The sequence below is a fragment of the Pleurodeles waltl genome, chromosome 6 (assembly GCF_031143425.1).
Source record: "Pleurodeles waltl isolate 20211129_DDA chromosome 6, aPleWal1.hap1.20221129, whole genome shotgun sequence".
NCBI lineage: Eukaryota > Metazoa > Chordata > Amphibia > Caudata > Salamandridae > Pleurodeles > Pleurodeles waltl.
The window spans coordinates 1,605,494,151-1,605,514,449 of NC_090445.1; the positions used below are offsets into that span (position 1 = coordinate 1,605,494,151).

The 20,299-nt window shown below is 40.4% G+C and overlaps 1 protein-coding gene across 1 annotated transcript in view; it reads left to right on the forward strand.

The window, feature by feature from the left end:
• The window catches only part of LOC138301223 (ficolin-1-B-like), a 172,817-nt gene that overhangs the window by 140,934 nt on the left and 11,584 nt on the right, over positions 1-20,299 (forward strand). Inside the window, exon 8 of the mRNA XM_069241468.1 lies at positions 14,856-14,990. Coding sequence (XP_069097569.1) covers positions 14,856-14,990 — 135 coding nt within the window. The remainder of the gene's footprint in view (positions 1-14,855; positions 14,991-20,299) is intronic.

Here is a 20,299-nt window from a genome sequence, read left to right on the forward strand (position 1 = left end):
TATAGAATCACCAATAACAGAGTCACTTTTTAATATCTTCCAATTTTTAGCAATGATATTCCTAACTTGTTTTGTATCATCATTATATGTCATAATAAGTCTGATGTCATCATTACTGTCCATCTTTTGCTTGGGAGTATTGTCAAATAAGATGTCAGTTCTTTGTATAACCTTGATTTTATCAATTGCTTTTTTGATAACCCAATCAGGGTATCCCCGTTGTTTAAATCTCAAGGTCATCTCTTTTTGCTCAATTTCAAAGGCTTCATTGGTACTGCTAACTCTTTTAGCCCTTAGCAACTCTCCATAGGGGATACTCCACTTAAGACTTTAGACATTTTCTAGACGCCAGATCACTTAAATATCTGGCACATACTGGCATGATAATAGATATGATAAGATATTGTTTGATGAAGAATTTCTTTCTGTTTAATGGGGTTCTTTATCAGCAGACCCTTGGGACTGCGATGGGCACTTGCTTTGCTCCGAGTTTTGCCTGCCTTTTTTTAGGCTGGTGGGAAGAGAATATCTTTAAAGATGAAGAAAAATATCCAGAAACCAGTCAGGCAATTCTATGGTTAAGATATATTGATGACCTTTTCATTATTTGGAAAGGTTCTGAGGAAGAGGCTTCCAACTTTGTTGGTAAATTAAACAACAATGATTGCAATATAGGTCTGACATGTAAAATGAGTAGGTCTTCAATTGAGTTCTTGGATATACTTATAAAGATTGATGAACACAAGGTCAATACTGAACTCTTCTGCAAGTGCACAGCAGGCAACAGCCTATTACATGCTTCTAGTGGACATCCTGAAAGTCTTAAGTGGAGTATCCCCTACGGAGAGTTGCTAAGGGCTAAAAGAGTTAGCAGTACCAATGAAGCCTTTGAAATTGAGCAAAAAGAGATGACCTTGAGATTTAAACAACGGGGATACCCTGATTGGGTTATCAAAAAAGCAATTGATAAAATCAAGGTTATACAAAGAACTGACATCTTATTTGACAATACTCCCAAGCAAAAGATGGACAGTTATGATGACATCAGACTTATTATGACATTTAATGATGATACGAAACAAGTTAGGAATATCATTGCTAAAAATTGGAAGATATTAAAAAGTGACTCTGTTATTGGTGATTCTATATTAAATAAACCTCAGATCACATATAGAAGAGGACGTAGCTTACAGGACATGTTAAGATCTAATGATATTACTACTAGGTCTCAACTTAAACAACATGGCTTACAAGGTTTCTTTCCCTGTGGGCATTGTAAAGAATGCCGGAACAGTGTTATGCGGAAACAGTATGCACTATGTAAACCCGGTAAAAACAGGTTAATTAACCAATTTATAACATGTAGTACTCCGTTTGTTATCTATATATTGGAGTGCCCTTGCCAAAGATGGTACGTTGGTAGTACCAAACATAATGTTAAGAAACGGATTATGGAACACATGCGAGCCATTACTACAGTTGATGATCATTATCCTGTAGAAAGACATTTCAAAGAAAAACATAACTCCGATTGGACTAAGTTGGCTTACTTTGGCATTGAACATGTCCCTCCATTCCATAGAGGGGGTAATAGGGAACTAATACTGAGGAAAAAAGAGTCAAAATACATTTTAGATTTGGAGACTAAGATACCCAAAGGATTGAATATTGGGGAAGAATTAAATACTCACTTATACGATAATTCATAATTGGGCATTTTGCTGTAGATAAGTCTGTATGTAGTGAACTCCAAAGATTTAATAGTATTTTAGAGAATTTAATAACTGTCTTGAGTGCTAATAGAGAGTGTTAGTAGGAGATGCACATTTAATTTATTTTTCTATAATTGGTACAGTTTTAAAATGATGTTTTCTTAGATTTGGGTATATAGGGTTATTTATCAAGTGTATTTATATGTCTTTTCAGATTTAAGGGGTCGGATGGAATTTAATGCTGCTTTCCACCTGCCACCGCTTCTTCCTACATTACACGATATTGGGTGTTGTCAGTACAGATTATGAGATAAGAAAATGCCTAATTAATTTGTTTATTTTGCTGATCTGTCCCAGTACAACTAACTATGTGTATAAAAAGTGTATAAAAAGTGGTATAGGGGTATTACTATTGCAGGTAGTATGGTTAAGGTGGCTAATAAATTTTTACATCGTATGGCTTTAGTTCACCGTTTGGTCTATAAGTAACAATATTTTATTATGATATATCAGTCTGGTGGACTTCCATTACTTGGCCTATTTTTACCTTCCGTCTCTGCTCGTTTAATCTCCCCATTATACTCCCTTTTGTATGGTTACACGGTTGTATAACTAGGTATTTTATATTTATATTGATATATTTTATATGTTTATATATTTATATGTATCTATTTATTTATTTATATGACAATTGTGTATTGGTATAGATGTGACTAATCATTGAAATTCAGATGCAATTCTCTTTGAGACTGTGATTCTAAGGTTGTTTTTCTTTCTTCTATCTGGTATCTGCTGTTTGTCCTATTTTTTTGTTTATGATGGGTTAGTATTTAACAATGGTGATTGGGTGGTGAATACCACGTGACCAAGGCTGCTGTGTCAGCCGAAACGCGTTGTGCTTTGATTAAACCTGTTTTTCAGTTTCCCTGAATCCTGAGCGTGCAATATATACGTTTTTTGTTTTTGTTGGATATATAGATATATATACATATATATATATATATATATATATATATATATATATATATATAGTCTGAATTCACTCCGTTTCGGTTCGTGTTTGGGTCAGGCTCCCATAATATAAATGTCCACAAATGCTCTTAACAGTCTTTGAAGAAGTACACAAACTCAGCAACGTATAGCACTGTGTTGTTTATTTAATCTTCATAATCGATTAGCACCCTGAAATGACCCAATGCGTTTTGGCGTCCTACGCCTTGCTCACAGATAACTCTTTCACATGATTGCTTGACAATTTCAAAGCTACAGTCAATTACTAAACTAAACAAAGGACCACCACCAAAAAACATAAATAAACATGAAAATGTGGGAGCCAACCTTGAACCATGACCTTTTCAATATGTTTACTCTGTTTTTGTCTATTTGTTTCTCTTTTCATAGTTTCACCAATTATTTCCCTATTATTCCTGTTTATATTTAACTTTTCAATATTACTTATCAAGATTTTATATTTCACTAAATTGCCTACTTCATATCGCCCCAGTGGGCATATCAACAAGTATACATTATATCAAATCAAACATTCAGCCTCAGTGGGCCAAATCAACATGCCCTCACATCTGAGTCACATATCATCAAGTATCCCATTTGTCTTTTATTATTCAATATTGATGTCATGATTTCACAGACTGTATACCACATCATTATATTTACTTCTGAGTATTCAGCCCCAGTGGGCATTCTTCTGACACAGTACTGATGTGAATTCTCAATTCCTTTGACACAAAAAGCATAGACATAATAATATGCTGTTATACAAGAATACCTCATTCTTGAAGATATTATCCTCTATTTGTTGCGATGAAATCCAAATTTCAGGATTAGTCAAACAGCAGCCTGTATACTCTTCCATTAAATCTGCATGAACATATATAAAAGATAACACAACTTGACAATTTTACAAAGAGATATATGCAATAAGAACAAGGGGGAGCATATTCTATAACATTAATGCGACAAATTCAGCAAAGGACACCAATTTTTACTCTCCAAGGTGTACTTCTAGTTCCTCATACTTGTTCAATCCATTCAGTGTTTTTGTATTCAAGGATATTATATAATAATGAGACTCTTGCATCCTCAATAATAAGTCCCTATTACCTCCTTGCCTCAGGGGAGGTATCTTTCAATTATGAAAAAGCTCAATTTGGACACATCCCTCTAATGATCTGGATCAAAATGTATGGCAATGGGGTAATGTGTACCCTCCCAAGTTATCGCTCTCATATGTTCTAATATGCTTTTTCTGGTGGCATGTTTAGTACTACCTACATACCACAGTTTACAAGGGCATTCCAAAATGTATACTGTGATGTCACTGGAACAAGTAAAATGAGTTGTAATGTCTATCATCTTACCTGTGAGAGGCGATTGATATTGTGTCCTAGCACTACAGTATCTACACGCTTTACAACTTCCACAAGGGAAGAAGCCCTGTTTGAACTAATTCCTCTTATCTTGATTTATATCACTCTTGCTCAATTTGTCTTTCAGAGTTGTGCCTCTCATAAAGGTGATGGTAGGGAAATCCCCAAGGACCTCATTCAAAATAGATTCACTTTTCAGAATCGGCCAGTATGCCTCTAAGTTCCCTCTAATCTCCTGGGCTCTATTAGGTAAAGTAGTAATGAATCTACATTTCTTATCTTCTTTCTTTACACATGTAGGATTTGAAAGTTCTTCCCTCTTCCTCATCCCTGCCTTCTGTCTGGCTGTTTTTATGACTCCTACTTCATAACCTCTCTCAGTGAATCTTTATTCCATGACTTCCCTTTTGACCTTGAAAGGTAGATCTGTACTGCAATTACTCGTAGCTCGTAAAAACTCCCCATATGGGATACTCTCAGTCAATTTCCTAGGATAACCACTAGTGGCATGTAATAATGTGTTGCCAGATGTTGGTTTCCTGTATAAACTTGTGATTAACTCGTTGTATTGTACTTTAACACAAATATCCCAAAATTTAGCCTGACAAGGATCTATATGATCTGGCAATCGGATATTGTATTCATTATAATTCAATTTCTGCACAAAATTTGTAGCATCCTGTATTGTGCATTTCCAAATCACAAAGATGTCATCGATATATCTCAGCCAAAGCATTGCATTAGCATCAAATTCCTGTAATCTCTCTGATATCTGCTCCTCCCACCATCCCATAAAAAGGCATGCAAAACTTGGAGCAAAGCATTTTCCCATTGATGTACCCTGCTTTTGATGGAAAAGCTTATCATCAAACAAGAAAAAGTTATTTGTCAGACAATATTCAATCATCTGAACAATCATTTTTATATGGAAGTATAATGAAAGTGGGCGAGCTCTGAAGAAATGTTCAACAGCCCTAATGCCTTCCTCATGTCTTCTACTTGTATACAAACTTGTCACATCTACTGTCACCAATAGATAACCATCTTCCCACGCAATACCCTCAATCCTATTCAAAAGGTCTCTACTGTCCTGCACATATGAAGGAAGGGATTGTACAAAAGATCTTAAAAAATAATCCACATAATGTGATGTATTTTTCAACAAGGATTTGATAGATAGAACTATTGGTCTCCCCGGAGGCTTACTGGGGTCCTTAGGAATCTTAGGTAAAGATAGAATATGGGAATCCTAGGGTGTTCACAATACAAAAATTTGTATTCGCCCCATTCTATTAGGCCCATATCTCTCCATTCTCTCAGCATCTCATAATACCTAGCATTTGACCTCCGTATGTCACTGTATTCTGCTGGTTCAAAACAATCTTTATAATTGAACTGGTGGTAACCTTCCTCTAAATACATTTCTCTAGAGAGAATCCCATGTTACCTCCTTTATCAGAAATTCTTATGACAATCCTAGTATCCTTCTGTAACTCATTAATAGCCTCATGTTCTAATTTATTCAGATATACCTTATTATTCAGATATGCTTTAAAAGACTGCATGCCATGCCCTCGGCTTTCCTGTTTCAACAGTGGGAAACCAGAGAAAGCAAAGTGTTTCAGGACATAATACTATAGGAATTTAAGCAGACTATTATTTACAGACATGGACAGGGAGATTATTTAGCCAAAGTGGCATTTTTGCAATACTAGAGTTTCAAATGTGTCAATCGCATCATATTTCATTTTGGGATTAAATGTAGATTTTACCTTATAACTACTAGGGCAACTCTGGTCAAGATCTATACCTAAATTGTACAGGTTTATAAAGGGATCACCTGTATATTCTTCTTCGGTATCTAACTCCGTTAAACAGAACAGAGTATCAATATCCCCTATTGTTAGGTTACTGTCAGTTCTTTTCTCAATCTTTTCATGAGCAATATTAACTTTCAGAGCATGCCACTTCATCACTTTTAGCTTCATAGTAAATTGAAAAAGGTCTAGCCTACTAGAGGCATAATAAAAGTTAGTCAGTTTTGCACCAAAACGTTTATATATGGGCCTCAGTGCATAATTTGCAAAGCTATCACCACCAGCACCTATGTTTATCTTGTAGAAAGGCTCACCATCTCAAGTCGATATTGGCACAGCTGGAGGCATGACAACATCAGACTGCTGTCTAAAAGTCTCAGAAGTGCGAAAAAGAACAAACAAGACAACAAGGTTTTCCATGTATGCACCCAGGATCAGGAACAATGCTGCTCCAATTTAGGAGAGTGTTGAAGAGTCACATCTTTAAAGAATATTAATGCATTACCCATTCACAACCCAGCTTCCTCTCTTGTTGACTTTATGCTTGTCTCTAACCATACAAAATCGATATGGAGAACCCACAGCCCTTTCATCCTTTGTGAAGTCCTAATGGGAAGACGCAGGGCTCTTTGACAGTTAGCTGTGTGTGCTTAGATGATATTATGGTGGATAAATGGATGCTAGGACAGATTAACAAAAAGGATCAGAGCTGTATGACTCTTTCTGATCATCCCTCAATCATATGCAGATTTACTTGCCTTGGGCGCTGAGGAGAAGCATAGCAGTAAAGGTGCTAGGCATCTGAATGGTGCCTTATCAAAAAATTCTGTAGTTCTACAAAAAGGATATCCAAATAACCTTCTACTATAGATGATAAAGAAGTGAGCACAGCTAGCCCCTTCAGATGGTGCTGTGGGGTCACATCATTATTGAGGTTTTGCGCCTGAAATTGATGAGAGACATTACTGAGAAAGTTTAGGAAAGTGATAGTATTATGGAGTCAAATTAAAATATTTGAAGTAGGCAGGACAAATTACCTTTTAGCAAGATTATACAAAAGTGTATTGGTGGGAGGAAAAATCAGGCCAATTACTAGCTAAACTATTTTGAGCGAAGCAAGACCATAGTTTTATACCAGAGTTTAAATTTCCTGACAATGCAATGTATGGTAGAGCTTAGATTGCTTCATGGGGTCTTCAAAACAAAAAGGCTACTGGGCCATAGTCCTGGTGGCTGGGGTCATTTTTCTCTGATGTTGCAAGGTCTGTCCTGATATGGTTCTGCAGGCTGTACTGAGTACAATCCCTTCATCACATGACTCTCAGTGGCTCCAATCTGCAGTCAAAGGCTTCTTAGGGAGGTTACTATTAGGGTGAAACAGGCTCAATGGTCAACAGAATCCCAGCAGCACAATAACTTGATTGTCCAGCCCAATGATTGTCCCATACCCCATAAAAAGAAAGGCACTTAATTACATAATAAAACAATACCACATACTAAAGCATAAATTGTCAAATACTCGGGTTAGGTGTGTGTGTCTAATATTACCACGTAAAACTGTCCCTCCTTTTCACTCTGCCTCCTTCCACCATTTACTATAGGGTTGCTTTAGTGTTCTTATCAGTGCATTGTGTTTCTCCCTGGTTACCAGTCTTTGACAGTAATAACATGCAGTTTCATACCCTTGTTCTGGGGCTGTGGTAGACCTGAGTCAGCCTTGCGCTCTTCATTCTGTGTTTTTCCCGCACTAGGCAGGAGGTGCACTGGCCATAGTCAGGCATAGTGGCTACTCTGCCCCCACAGGCACACATGGGCTGCACAGTTGTCTGTCAGGCAAACACAAGGTCTAATTGAGCAGTAGTCCTCTGGGTCCTCTGTAGAGCTCTCCCTCCTTGGACTAAGAAAACTTAGAACTCAAATAACAAGTGAGTCAACAGCTTGCACTTTTATGCATGAATGGAAGATAGGGGATGTGCATTCTCTGTCAATACAGAACTGTTTTGAGTTGCATGTCCTTTTATGTGTTCAGGTCATGCTATCTTCTAGACTCAGCCTTTGTCCCGAGTGATGCTCTTCACAGCAAGGTCATCTCCAGACTGCAGCACCCACAAAAGAGACACAAAGAATTGTGAGCAGTCTGTACCTATCAACAGTCACACTTGACAGAGATCAGGAAAAGAAATAAAGTGCTCCCTCCCTTCTAAAGGACACTTCACACTCTTGACAACAGAAACTGCAGTAACGCCATGGACTCCTACCAAACACCACATGGCAGTCTACAGGAAGACTAATCAGCAGCCCTCTGCACTCTGCCTCAAAGGACCTAATCAAGTTTCTAAGGGGAAACCTGTCTCCTCCTTCACCACTTCAGTTCCCTCTCTATAGTCTGAGGAATATCAGCAGTACACTTCTACCTTGTGTACATGAGAAGGACAGGGCTTTCAAAAGCTGAATCACCAGGCCGGTACCACTCTGGCTTACTCAGACTCTTAATCAGTCTGTGCCAATCTTACCACCCACAACTTACCTATATCCACACACTTTTTATTATATTGGTAACAAGTACTTCACATGACTGGGCAGTAGGCCTTCAGTCACTTGACGCAGTTAAAAAGGTCTGCCAAACTGATTGCTGAAAACCATGGGATGCTACCAACAGAGCGCAACATGAAGAAATGTGCATTTGAGACTGTAGTCCTCTGCCATAAGGGAGGGACACTTGGTGCACCCCTTCAGGTCCTGGAAAAGTCCAGGACCAGTTATCTTATCAAAGACAGGCCTAGGTCATCATACACACACTAGAACAGTGTGGGGATGGGAAAAAAACGGGATACCAGATACTTGCAGTTGGGTGTACAGGGCAGGGTAAAAGACTGCATGCCATGCCCTCGGCTTTCCTGTTTCAACAGTGGGAAACCAGAGAAAGCAAAGTGTTTCAGGACATACATACTATAGGAATTTCAGCATACTATTATTTACAGACATGGACAGGGAGATTATTTATCCAAAGTGGCAGTTCTGCAGATGACAAAGGATGAAGGAAAAAGATAACTGGAAAACTCCGATAACGAAGGAAGAGAACCTGGGCGTTACTGGGAACTGTATAACCTCCAGGGTGCTAAGACTGAATGGATTATCAGGAGCCTTCTATCAAACTTTCAGTACTCAGCTCATGTCAGTCTTTTTAAGGGTCTTCCAGAAGCATTCCTGAGATGCATAGCCTTCTTGACAATAAATAGGATCATGATTTTGCATTTTCTGAAGCCGGATATGCTGCCTCTAGAGTGTGCCTCCCACAGGCCTTTCCTCACTCAAGGCCTCATTATGAGGCTGGCAGTATTCAGACCGCTAGCCCTGCAGTGGCAGTCAGGACTGCTGCAGCTGTGGTGGTCCGGCCACCCCATGAAGACACTGGTGGTCAGATCGCCAGGGTTCCTCCAGCACCGCCGGGATCCATGATCCCGACGGCCTGGCGGTGGCAGAGATCGTAATCCGCCAGGGCAGCGCAGCAGACAGCATTGCGACGGTGCTGATGCACCCTGCGGGTTACAGCATTGCCGCCAGCTCGATTACGAGCCAGAGACAATGCTGTATCCTGTTTCCCGCTAGTCCAGACTTTCCCGTCCATCAAACTCATAATGACGACCTCAATGTTTATACAAAAATATGGATACAGATCCTTGTTCCCCAACTGCGGGCAGTGAAGCCCTTACAGGTGCACTCCAACCCAGAAGAGTCTGATTACTGGGGGAAAATGTGACAGCATGAAAAAGCATTACACTTCATTGTTAGAGAGTACTGGAGTACCTGGAAATTGGTACTGCTATCATTTGACAGTGAGAAAGCATTCAATAGTGTTGAGTTGGACTTCATAAGGGACTCTTGCTAATTACAATGGGATTTTAGAGGTCATTCTTGGGCTGATCACTGTCTGACTAGTGAACAAGCTAAGGTTTGCTTGTACCTGAATTGTCACTTAATGAACTGGATCAGCAAACAGAGGGGATTCGGGGAAGGATGTCTCCTTTACATTGAGTCTTCAACAGGTCGATCACGGGCTACCAGTAGTTCGTAGCGTGTCTTGGAGTTGCTTGCTGCCTCTTCCCCGAGGCTGGGAGTATCCAGCTGCCTCCCTGTAGAAACTGCGTTTTAAACGATGTACACTTGTCCTGTGACGTAGAGAAAGGTAACAGGAGCAGCAGGCACCACACCCTCTCATTAAATAAACAATGCTGCTGCCTGGGAAAGAAGCCTCGCCATAAATAAGTGCCTCAGGTCGCAGCACACTGTTTGAAAACTGGAACCCTGGAAAATATTGCTTTCATTAACATTTATTTCATTGAACTCTTGGTCAAAAATGTGATGGGTTATTGCACTACATCCAAAACACTTATTTTTCTGAATTGCACTACAATTATGCTTTCTTTCTCCTCGTCTTTTTCCCCCTAACTTCTTTCTCATCTTTCCCTTGCTTGTTCTTTCTTTTTCTTCCTCTTGCTTCCTTCTTCATCTGTCTTTATATTTTTTTCTTTCTTCTCTTACTTTGACTTTTTATTTATCATTATATTTTTTAAATCTCTTCAGCTTAAATTCTCTCTGTTTCTCCTCTTTCTTCTTTTCTGTCTTTTCTCTCGTCTCCACTTGCTTTTGTCTTGCTTGCTTCTCTGCCTCATTCTTTGTTGCCTCTGATTTCCAAGATTGTTTCTTGTGTTACTTTCTCACTTTCTTTTCCTTCTCTCCTGTGCTCAGTCTTTCCCTTTTCTCCTCCCCCCTTCTCTTTTATTATCTCCATCTCACATTAATTCCTTATTTTCAGTCCTTTTTAACTATTCCTCTGCTTGGTTTCTCCTTCCCTTTCATTTTTGTTTCCTTTTCCTCTCGCCCTTAGTCTTTCTTTTCTACTTTCTTTTTTATTTCTATTCCTCCCTTTCTCTGTGCATTTTTGTCTCCTTTCTTCCTTCCTGCCCCTAATTCCCTGCTCTCCTTCGTCATGCCTTCCTTTCTTCTCTCCTTTTTTCCTTTCTGCCCCTTCCTTTATTATTTCTTCCTTCCTCACATTTGTTCCTTCTCTACTTTACTCCTTTCTTTACATTTTGACTTCCAACATTCTCATTTTCTTTTCTTTTGATGACCGGGCAGCAAGTAATGGATTCGAGGCCAATCACAAGATAATGAAAGTCTCTCCGACTTATCTCGCATAATGAGCATAGCGTCATCCAGTCTGTTTCACGAGAAAAAGGGGCAACCGCCTTTCAAAGGTCAAAGTTAAAGGATGAAGCAGCTTCTCGGGGACCCTGCAGGCCACAGCTGCCATGCCTTTGGAATTGTGCACCCTGCAGCAGGTCTGGATGTGAGATAGGCAGCCTATTGTTTCTTGGAATTTATGTATCCTTATATAATAACAAGGCAGTGGCTCAGCATGGGTTTAATTAATCGGAAGATGCTCTCACTGTTGAAAAGGGTGGCGGTGGATTAGACCAAAAGCAACGATAAGGGCAGTAAAGATGGATTGATATGTTTAAACTTGTCTGTTCACAGACGGTGTTTTGCTATCTATCACTGATCATCTGCCTTGCTCCCTATATTGCGAGAGGAGTTGTAGTTTTACCAGTGAGCCTTGAGATTAATAGAGAGCCTGAGATCAAGCTTAGTGAGTTTGGGGACCCCTGTCTCTCGCTAGACCAAAGAGCATGGTAGTCCCTGGCTCACTTCAGTTTCTAAGTGCCCTGTCAATTCTATTTCATACTTGGGTATGAATCTTACTGTTTCCCCTTTAAAACTAAAGGCGTAAGCTTCTTGGCTTTACAAAAGGTGGTTCCAGCTGACTTGGATAATTGTAAGCTTACCCCTTTCTTCAAGGTGGGGCAAATGCAGCACTGTAAACGCCCAAGATCCGTTACTTTATGCCGACCTTACCTCTCTAGGCGTGCTTAATTTGTAAATAAGTGCCAGGGCCCAAGGTATTGCTCATGAGGACACTGCAGCTTGCATTACCAAATGAACCTGCAACTGCTGCCACGTGCCAGTATAAATCTTCACTACTAAGCATCACACTCCTATAAACCTGGCAGTTTGGCCACTTCTAGGCTACCCAAAACTGTTAAGAGTGGCCCAGACTTGCTAGGAATGGATTTTAAATGTGTATTTAATTGTTAAACTGATGTCTTCTGCTCACAAATAGATAGTGACATCATGAGGCAAACACCAGTACAATTAAGTACTGCCTTTAAGTGAAACAGGAGTAGGAAGGATGTAATGTACCGTGCAACCTAGAGGCAGAGGACTGGGTGACTCTAACTTCACCACCTACTACCAATCTGCATTTCAGTGCTAAACAGTGGAAGGTATGATGCATGATTGATCACGCATTAAATGGGAACTGCTATGGAAAATGCTGTGGCTTCTGTGGCCTCATAAAGACCCTAAGCTCCACACCTCACTAATCAGGAGGATGACAGTGATTTGTGGCTCACACTGTACAGCTTTGCAGAATGACACCATTTTCATCCCTTTTCACCTCATGGTGGGTAATACAGATTTTACCCTGTGGCTGGGAAGTGAGGGCATTGCAGCTTGGAGAGAGGGCAGCTTTTTGATTATCCGGAATAATTTTTGCAGGTGAGACATTAAGGCCCATATTTATACTTTTTTAGTGCCACATCTGCGTCAGATACATAGCGCATCTACTGGATCCTTAATTCTTTTATAATAGGGAAGAAGTACTCTTGGGAAAAGAAGATAGGTCTGGACTCTGATTAGTGGGAAGATATGTTGATCAGATCAAATATCTTTGCAGAATATACTTGGGGAGAGAAACATTCTCTAGGATTTTGTAACAGTGTCATTATATGCCTGCGAAGCTTCATTACATGAATTTATCATGGAGCTGTCATGTGCTCTAGCGTTATTGGGAAATAGGTTGCTGACATGTACTTTGTTTTGCCCCCACCACCCCTGTTTTGAGGAGGGTTCTGGGAGTGATCGAGGAGTGTACAGGCACTTGGTTTGCAGATTGCCCAAAGGTCACACTGCTGGACTGTCCATCCAAAATCATCTAACCACTTCCTCCAAGAAAGGAGAGATCATCTCACACATGCTACTGGTGGCAAACCATGCAATCCTGATCCACTTGAGATCCCCAGTGGTGCCGACATGGGAGTTTTTGTTTCAGAGATTGTCATGTGTACTGGAAAAAAGTAGTAAAACGACAAAGGAGTGAGACATTAGGAAACAATTAAAAATCCTAAAATCGTAGGTAGGTAAGAAGTCTAAGGAACTGCAGTGCCTCAAGGCAGCTCATCTTAAGCATCTCGGAGAAATCCTGCCTCTTTAACTACAGTATTAAAGGATAGCTAACAAACTCGTTTTAGATGAGTTAAGAGATGGCAGATGCAGTAAAGGCAGTTGATATATGTGAAGGTTAATATGCTTTAGGTACTCAGAAAGCTGAAGGTGAAGTGAGGCTGGGAAGGGGTGGATATCAGACATTGTTGGGATAAAAACATGGTTTGCTATTGTATGATATGGTAATGTCCATCTATATGCTGTATGCTGAGTGCTGTGCAAATTTATTAAAGGATTATTAAAACTTGAATAGAGTAGGGTTACATGCACAAGGCTGTCTCAAAAATTGAATTGGAAAACAAGTAGGGGTGACTACGCAATGTGAGACCTGTGTGAAAGAAACAGACTGTTAATTGTTTTTTCCACTAATGTTAGTTCCCAACTCTGACAGTGTTGTCATTTTACGTGGCTTTCCAGAAAGTCAACCACATTACTAACTTTTCACAATTGCAATTATTTCCATTGATTAACTTATCCCAAGTCGTAGGGTACATTTAGGGTCTCATTCACAAAGGTAAAATACACTTTTGAGTAACTTACCTTTTTGAGTAAGTTTACTAAATTGTGGCTATTCATAAAATCCAAGTGTAAATTTACTTCAAAACTGTAATTTATTTGTCTCCGCCAAACTGAAAGGCCCGTGGGCTATTCACAAACTGCATTTCTTTAGTACACTTTTCAGGGCTAGCTACAAAGGTAATATACACTTTTTAGTAATTTACATGTGTAATTTACTTGTACACTTTTGTATAACTATACTGCTTTTGGCAATTCACAAAATATAAGTTTTGAGGTACTCAGAAGTGTAAAAGTAAATTACATGTGTAAATTAATCTAAAGTGTATGTTATCTCTGTGAATAGCACTGCAGTTTGTGAATAGAACCCATGCCATTCAGTTTGGTGAAGAGATGTAAGTAACACTCTTGGAGTAAATTTACACTCTTTATCTTGTCAATAGTAAAAAGTAGTAACGTTGATTAAGAGTGTAAGTTACTCAAAAGGGTAAGTTACCATTGGGAGTCAGAACCACAGTGTGCTGTATATCACTATGCAAGTGTGTTGACATATGCCATTAAGGAATACTTGTGTTTGCCATAATTAAACTATTATTTATTACAATACAATTCCCCTGACAAAGTCCTCAGCTTGTAAGTCTTTACCCAGCAAGACGTGATGCACATTGTTAGTGTTACATATATATGTATAAGAAAGATCATAGTAAAACTGCATGGAATTAAAGTTCTTCGCAGTTGTGATTAAATTAAGGGACTCCAGTTCCAGATATTCCGAAACCTCACTACTGAAATTCATTTTCATAAAATAATAGGGTAAAGTAAAACTCCAAGGCAACAAAAACAAGGTCTTCAGAGATGGCTCAAACCCAAGTAAAAGAAAGTAAATGTCGGTATGCTTTGGCTGACTTGATAAACTGCAGATGTATGCCACACTTATTTGTAAGTAGCATCTTATCAGACACTGAATGTATTGTTTTTTATCTTACAGTAGAAAATTATTTTATGCTGAAAGATGAACAAGGTTGAGGTGCGACTTTGTTGACTATTATTTATTGAATATCCTTCTCATGTTTTAACAGGGAATTATGAGCTTCGCGTTGATCTTCACGATTTTGAAAAAAACCACCATTTTGCTACATACAGCTCCTTCAAAATCGGAAGAGAATCTGAAAAGTATCAACTAACATATGGGGCTTTTACAGCTGGCAACGCAGGTGAGCAGTTCTGTAATCAATAGTTGGTCAATTAAAAAAAACAAATATTTCCTACAATCAAATTTACATTAAGGGAAGAGATGCAGTCTAGTTGCTGAGCTGGCAAACTTTCAACCTAGGTGCCTGGCTTCTAATCTCGGTTTCACACTTGTCTGGGCAAAGCACTTATGGGGTCATTTAGAGTTAGTTTGGTGAATGTAGGTCATCCCCCCAAAACAGTGACTGCTATGCCAACCTGCAGTTCCTTTGCCCCATATATATATATATATATATTTATATATATATATATATATACTTATATCACTTTAAAAAACAACGGTTACATGGACGTTATTGTTAGGTTCACATTTTAAATGTACAAAACCATAGAAATTCACCTGTTATAGTGAGAGTTATCTCAAGTAACTATAACTCATGCCCTAAGGTAACTGTAACTCGCGCCCTATTTAGTGGCGACTGCCACGAAGTAAGATATATGTTAAATATATATCACCTACTGGCGGTCACTAGTAGGTAGTTGTAGTTAGGACCATGTTTCTATAGAAAAAGAAAAAGTGTTTTTTGACTTGCCTATATCTTTAACACTGTTTGATGAATCTTAACAAAATTTTCCCCAAAAAGTGTGCCAGTGGTCCTTGTTGTGCATCAAAAGGGTGGTCAAAAAAGGTGCGCTTCCCATGTTAATTCCCTTAGGAGTTCTGAACACGACTACTGCCGAACCGCTGGATGGAATTATACCAAATTATACAGAAGGATAGGTTTTGGTCTGCAGATTACACTTTTCTTTATTTGGTGTAAAGCCAATCAGTAGTTTAAAAGAAATTAAATCAAAACCAAGTTTGTATCTCTAGGGTTGTGGTTCCTCCCTGACACAAATAATAACAAACTAGTAGAGAGATCTGCAGAGCTCTGATTGGCTGCCAACCAGAAAGTGTTGGCAGCCAAGTCGAGTCCCTGAAAAAAGTGAAAAAAGGGCCAGTGTAGAGATACACTGACCCCTTAGCCCTGGTGCTGGGGTCCGAGAGGGACCCCGTTAGGGAAAAAAACACTTAAAAAAAAAATTGCTGGAAATTTGCAACATCGCTAATTTGGGGCAAACAATTTATAAAAAAAAGGCAGCATCTCCCATGGTTATTTTACTGAAGGCCCCGAGTGGGCCATATCCAGAGGGCATTTAAAAAGTAAAGAAGTGGGGTGCATAAGTCCCCATCCTGCGCTCACTGATGCCCCGGGGACCACCACCTCCCTGAGGCTTATTTTCAGTAGTATGCTGGGGACATACCACTTCCCTGGGGCAACATTGGTTAATTATAGTAGGGGTGTCCTGCAGCCTCCCCCACAGTCCCGGAGACCGCCACTTCCCTGGGGCAGTTGTGACTGGGAGCCATGGGGGGCACCCTGGCAACATGGCTGGAACCCGGGGATGGGGTCCCCAGGGCCGAGATCAGCACGGGGTGGGGGGAGCAAATGCCCCCCCCCCTCAAAATAAAATATTTTATAAGGCTGGGTCCTGGGGATGTGGTCCCCGGGGACCAAAGTCAGCGGGGGATGGAGGCTGCGCAGCCCCCCTCCTCCATTTAATGAAGGCCAGGTCCAACCCCTCCAATGAATTGTAGTAGGCCCCGGGGAATGGGGTCCCCGTGACTGGAACAGGCCTAGGGAGGGCCATGCGGTTCCCCTCCCCACACTGGCCATTCAACTAACAAGGTAGCACTTGCTAACTTACCAGTAAAAAGTATTCGAGTTAATAGACATTTTGTGCAAAACTGTGGACTCTTGTTGGATAAACAAGCAGGTAGCTTCTGTTCTGGCCATGATGCTCATATCACAGAAATTAAACCTCAGTAGGAATCACTTACAGATATAAACGTAGCGGGTGCCTCAGCTGAAGCTCCAGTTCTGGAAAGGACAAATGATCCTACTTTTGAAACCACCATTGAAAATGCTCTCCTGAGGCCTCTTACCTCTGTGCTGCTTACTGATCCGGTGACCGCTACCCTCCGGTTGCTGCCTCCCGGGTTTTCGACAGCCAGGTCTGCACCTGGGCTTGTATCGCTCTAATGCGGTGAGGGCTGCTCACACCCAAAGTATTCATTTCACAAGTCAGACCTCTAGAATACACTTCTAAAGGTCTACATCAGTGCATTCTAAAGGTCCTGCACTTCTAAAGTTCCAGATCAGTGCATTCCAAAGGTCCAGATCAGTGCATTCTAAAGGTCCAGATAAGGTCAGGATCATAGTATTGATGGTTTTGGTTTATGATGATGGTCATGCAGGTGATTGTCATAGACATAAGGAATATTAAGGGACAGTACCGCTAAAGCCTATCTGTATCTGCCCAGTCTACAGTGATAGGACAGGTAAATAAAATCCTATCTATTCAATGATTTATCATAACAGAATGATTGCATTATCATCTACTTTCTATGATTGTAAATGTTGCATAGTTTGTGCTGTTCGCATTTCACCTCCGCACAGCCCAGTTCAATATAACATTAGATGAAGCATCTCACATAGATAAAAACTGGCACAGGTATTAAATGCCTCTGATCCTTTATTTCGGTCTGTGGAAGAAGCAAGTCGAGACTTATTGTTAACCTGATGTGGACAAGCAGCTGCTGGATGATCACCCCCATCTTTTCGGGGATGGAAGTGCTGTTGCGAGTTCCAGAATGCAAGTTATCTTTTTAAAGTTTGTGGCTCAGGCAGTGTGGGAGCACATATGTAATGTGCAGGGAGTGTTTGGCAACAGATCAAGTAGTTGGCCTGTGTAGTAGTAACATGAGGTGTATGGAGGGGTGTTATGTGGTGGTGAGACACTTCAATGTGCTGTGTGCATGGAGGTGCAGTCTGCTTTGTTGTTGTTGCCTCACAGTGTTATATGCAGTGCTGGCTTTAGCGCTGGTGGCGCTGAGTGCGACTATCATTTTTGGCGCTCTCTCACGTCTTTTTTCTCAGATTCCCTCACTACCACCGGGTAAAAGTGCCCCTCATCACTCCAAACCCCCACTAACACATGCATTGATTTTGTTCAAAGGCTGGCTTGTTCTAATAAGAATGCACATCTACCCAAACCTACCCTTTTTAGGAACATTACGAATATATAATGAAAGACTGGGGTAAAAAACATAACGTCCTAACCTGTTTAATGCAGTTTGCATGCAGCTCTTTCATGAGAGTTTGTAACAGTTACTGTTCTATATTAAGGATGTATCTTATGGACTGCAGTAACGAAAGAATCTCTGTGACAAAAGGAGTAATCCACTCAGCTATCCACATAAAATACAGATCTGTGATCTGCATGGTACCCATTCTTTGAAGCAGGCATATGAACCCTCTGTGCTAATTTTTGACGAGTCAAAACTGCCACTAGAAAAAACTCAGTCTCTCTCTAGCAGGAACATTAATCACAAGAGTTATATTGACATTTGTATTGCTGCCTGAAAGCTGGACACAAGCTCTGCAGCAGGAGTTTATAATCAGAAGTTACTAAACGGCTCCTTCCTGAGGTCCGCGCCCCCTCCTCACGTCAGCGCCCCCTCCTCACGTCAGCGCCCAGTGCAGCCGCACCGGTCCCACTGCTCTAAAACTAACCTTGGTTATATGGCTAAAATAGTAGGAGGGAGGGTGTTATTGGTGTGGTGAGTTGAGTGGTCTAATGTTGTATGATGTGATATGAGATGTGGTGTATGATGGAATGGGTTTTGTAGTGTTGGATGGTATGATATTCAAATTGCACCTGGTCATCAGATTTTCAATGAACGGTAATACACGCATATATGTTCCTCGTGAAAATCCCGAATTCACACACTTTGTTCAGGAGTATTCCTGGAAACCTGTAACTGATGAATTATTCAAACTCTTAAATCTTTAACAATCCGAGATTGTAGACCTGTGGTTGCCAATGGATGGCTTTTTATGGAGATAAAAAAAACACAATTTGGCGTTAATGTTTGTATGTAATAATTATCCATTAGGCTTGTTTTTAAATAAATTGTATCTTTGTTTTAAATACCGAGCCTGCTTTGGATCTTGCAATCGCATCATAATATTGTATTTTTTTTGATGTAGCGCTTGGAGTCGCAATTATCTAGCTCTGTACAGCTCCTTTAACATATGCTAATATAATCTAAAATAGGCCACTTGCTATCGGCCTCAAAAGGATGAATGGTGGAATCGAATGACTCAAATGTCTAATCTCCAGGTTATAGTCATATTTCCGTATCCGGTGTATTGAGCCGCGGTGCTGGAAACATTTTAAAAGTGGGGATCTTGCGATTTTAACAGCAAACTAGCAAACCAGCAATAACATGACAATGTATTGTAAGAGTGGGAGTGTTGTAGCACCTTCTGTACCCCAGTCCCAGCTCCATTGTTCTGATCCAACTGAGGTGCGTAAAATAAACAGTTAAAGGAGATATTAAATTCAAGAAACGCCAAAGAGATGTCTGAAACATGTCAGCTTGTGAAGGTGCCTGGAGTAGGGCAAGCCAGGGCAGCAGGTACAACTTCTGACCACCCCCAATTGATCTCCAAGCTCATTAATAAAGTATGTCAGCTAGATAGAAAGAGACTAGGCCAGTTACAAAAATGAGGCACCAAAGTGAGATGGAAAGTTCCTCGAACAGAGGAGGGATGACGACAACCAGTCTGAGAAGGGGAGGCAAGGGAGAGAGACTCACATAACTGAACAGATATGAGGAAGAATGTAAGGAGCCAAATGATGAGGGATTTGGGAAGGAAACTTACAAACAAGGGAGGGCATGGAGGACAGTAATGTTGAAACAAGCATTGACAAAGGCAAAGCACGTGCCGACATACTGGCTTTGCAAATGATTTTAATTTTACGGCTTTAACCCGTTTAAGCGCTAAAATAAAAGCATCCGTGGGTCTCTTCCCCTGGTCCAACTAACGAAACACCTACAGATGGCCGTTGATAATGCACTACTGTTCTGTCAGCTCCTGAGGTCGGAAAGTTTTTTGGTCTCCAATCTCCTGTTCTAGCACTTTGAGGCAGCTTCAGAAATGCATAAAGCACCTTGCCTTCAAGGAGCATAACCATCTCCTTCTACCAGTGTCAGACACACAAGTCCATGCTAAACGACTGAAATCACCAGTGATTGCAGCAGGTGTCGCGTGCGGGTTCGTGAATCAAGTCCGTGGAAGGAGAGTCAATTCGCAACCTCCTGGTACCACTTTCAAGACAAAATCGCTTGATGTCAGTGTCAGAAAACACACTCGTGGTACGAATGTCAGTTCATGAGCAGCTGATAATAGAGCAGAAATAATTTCCATGGAGCAGTGTCTTA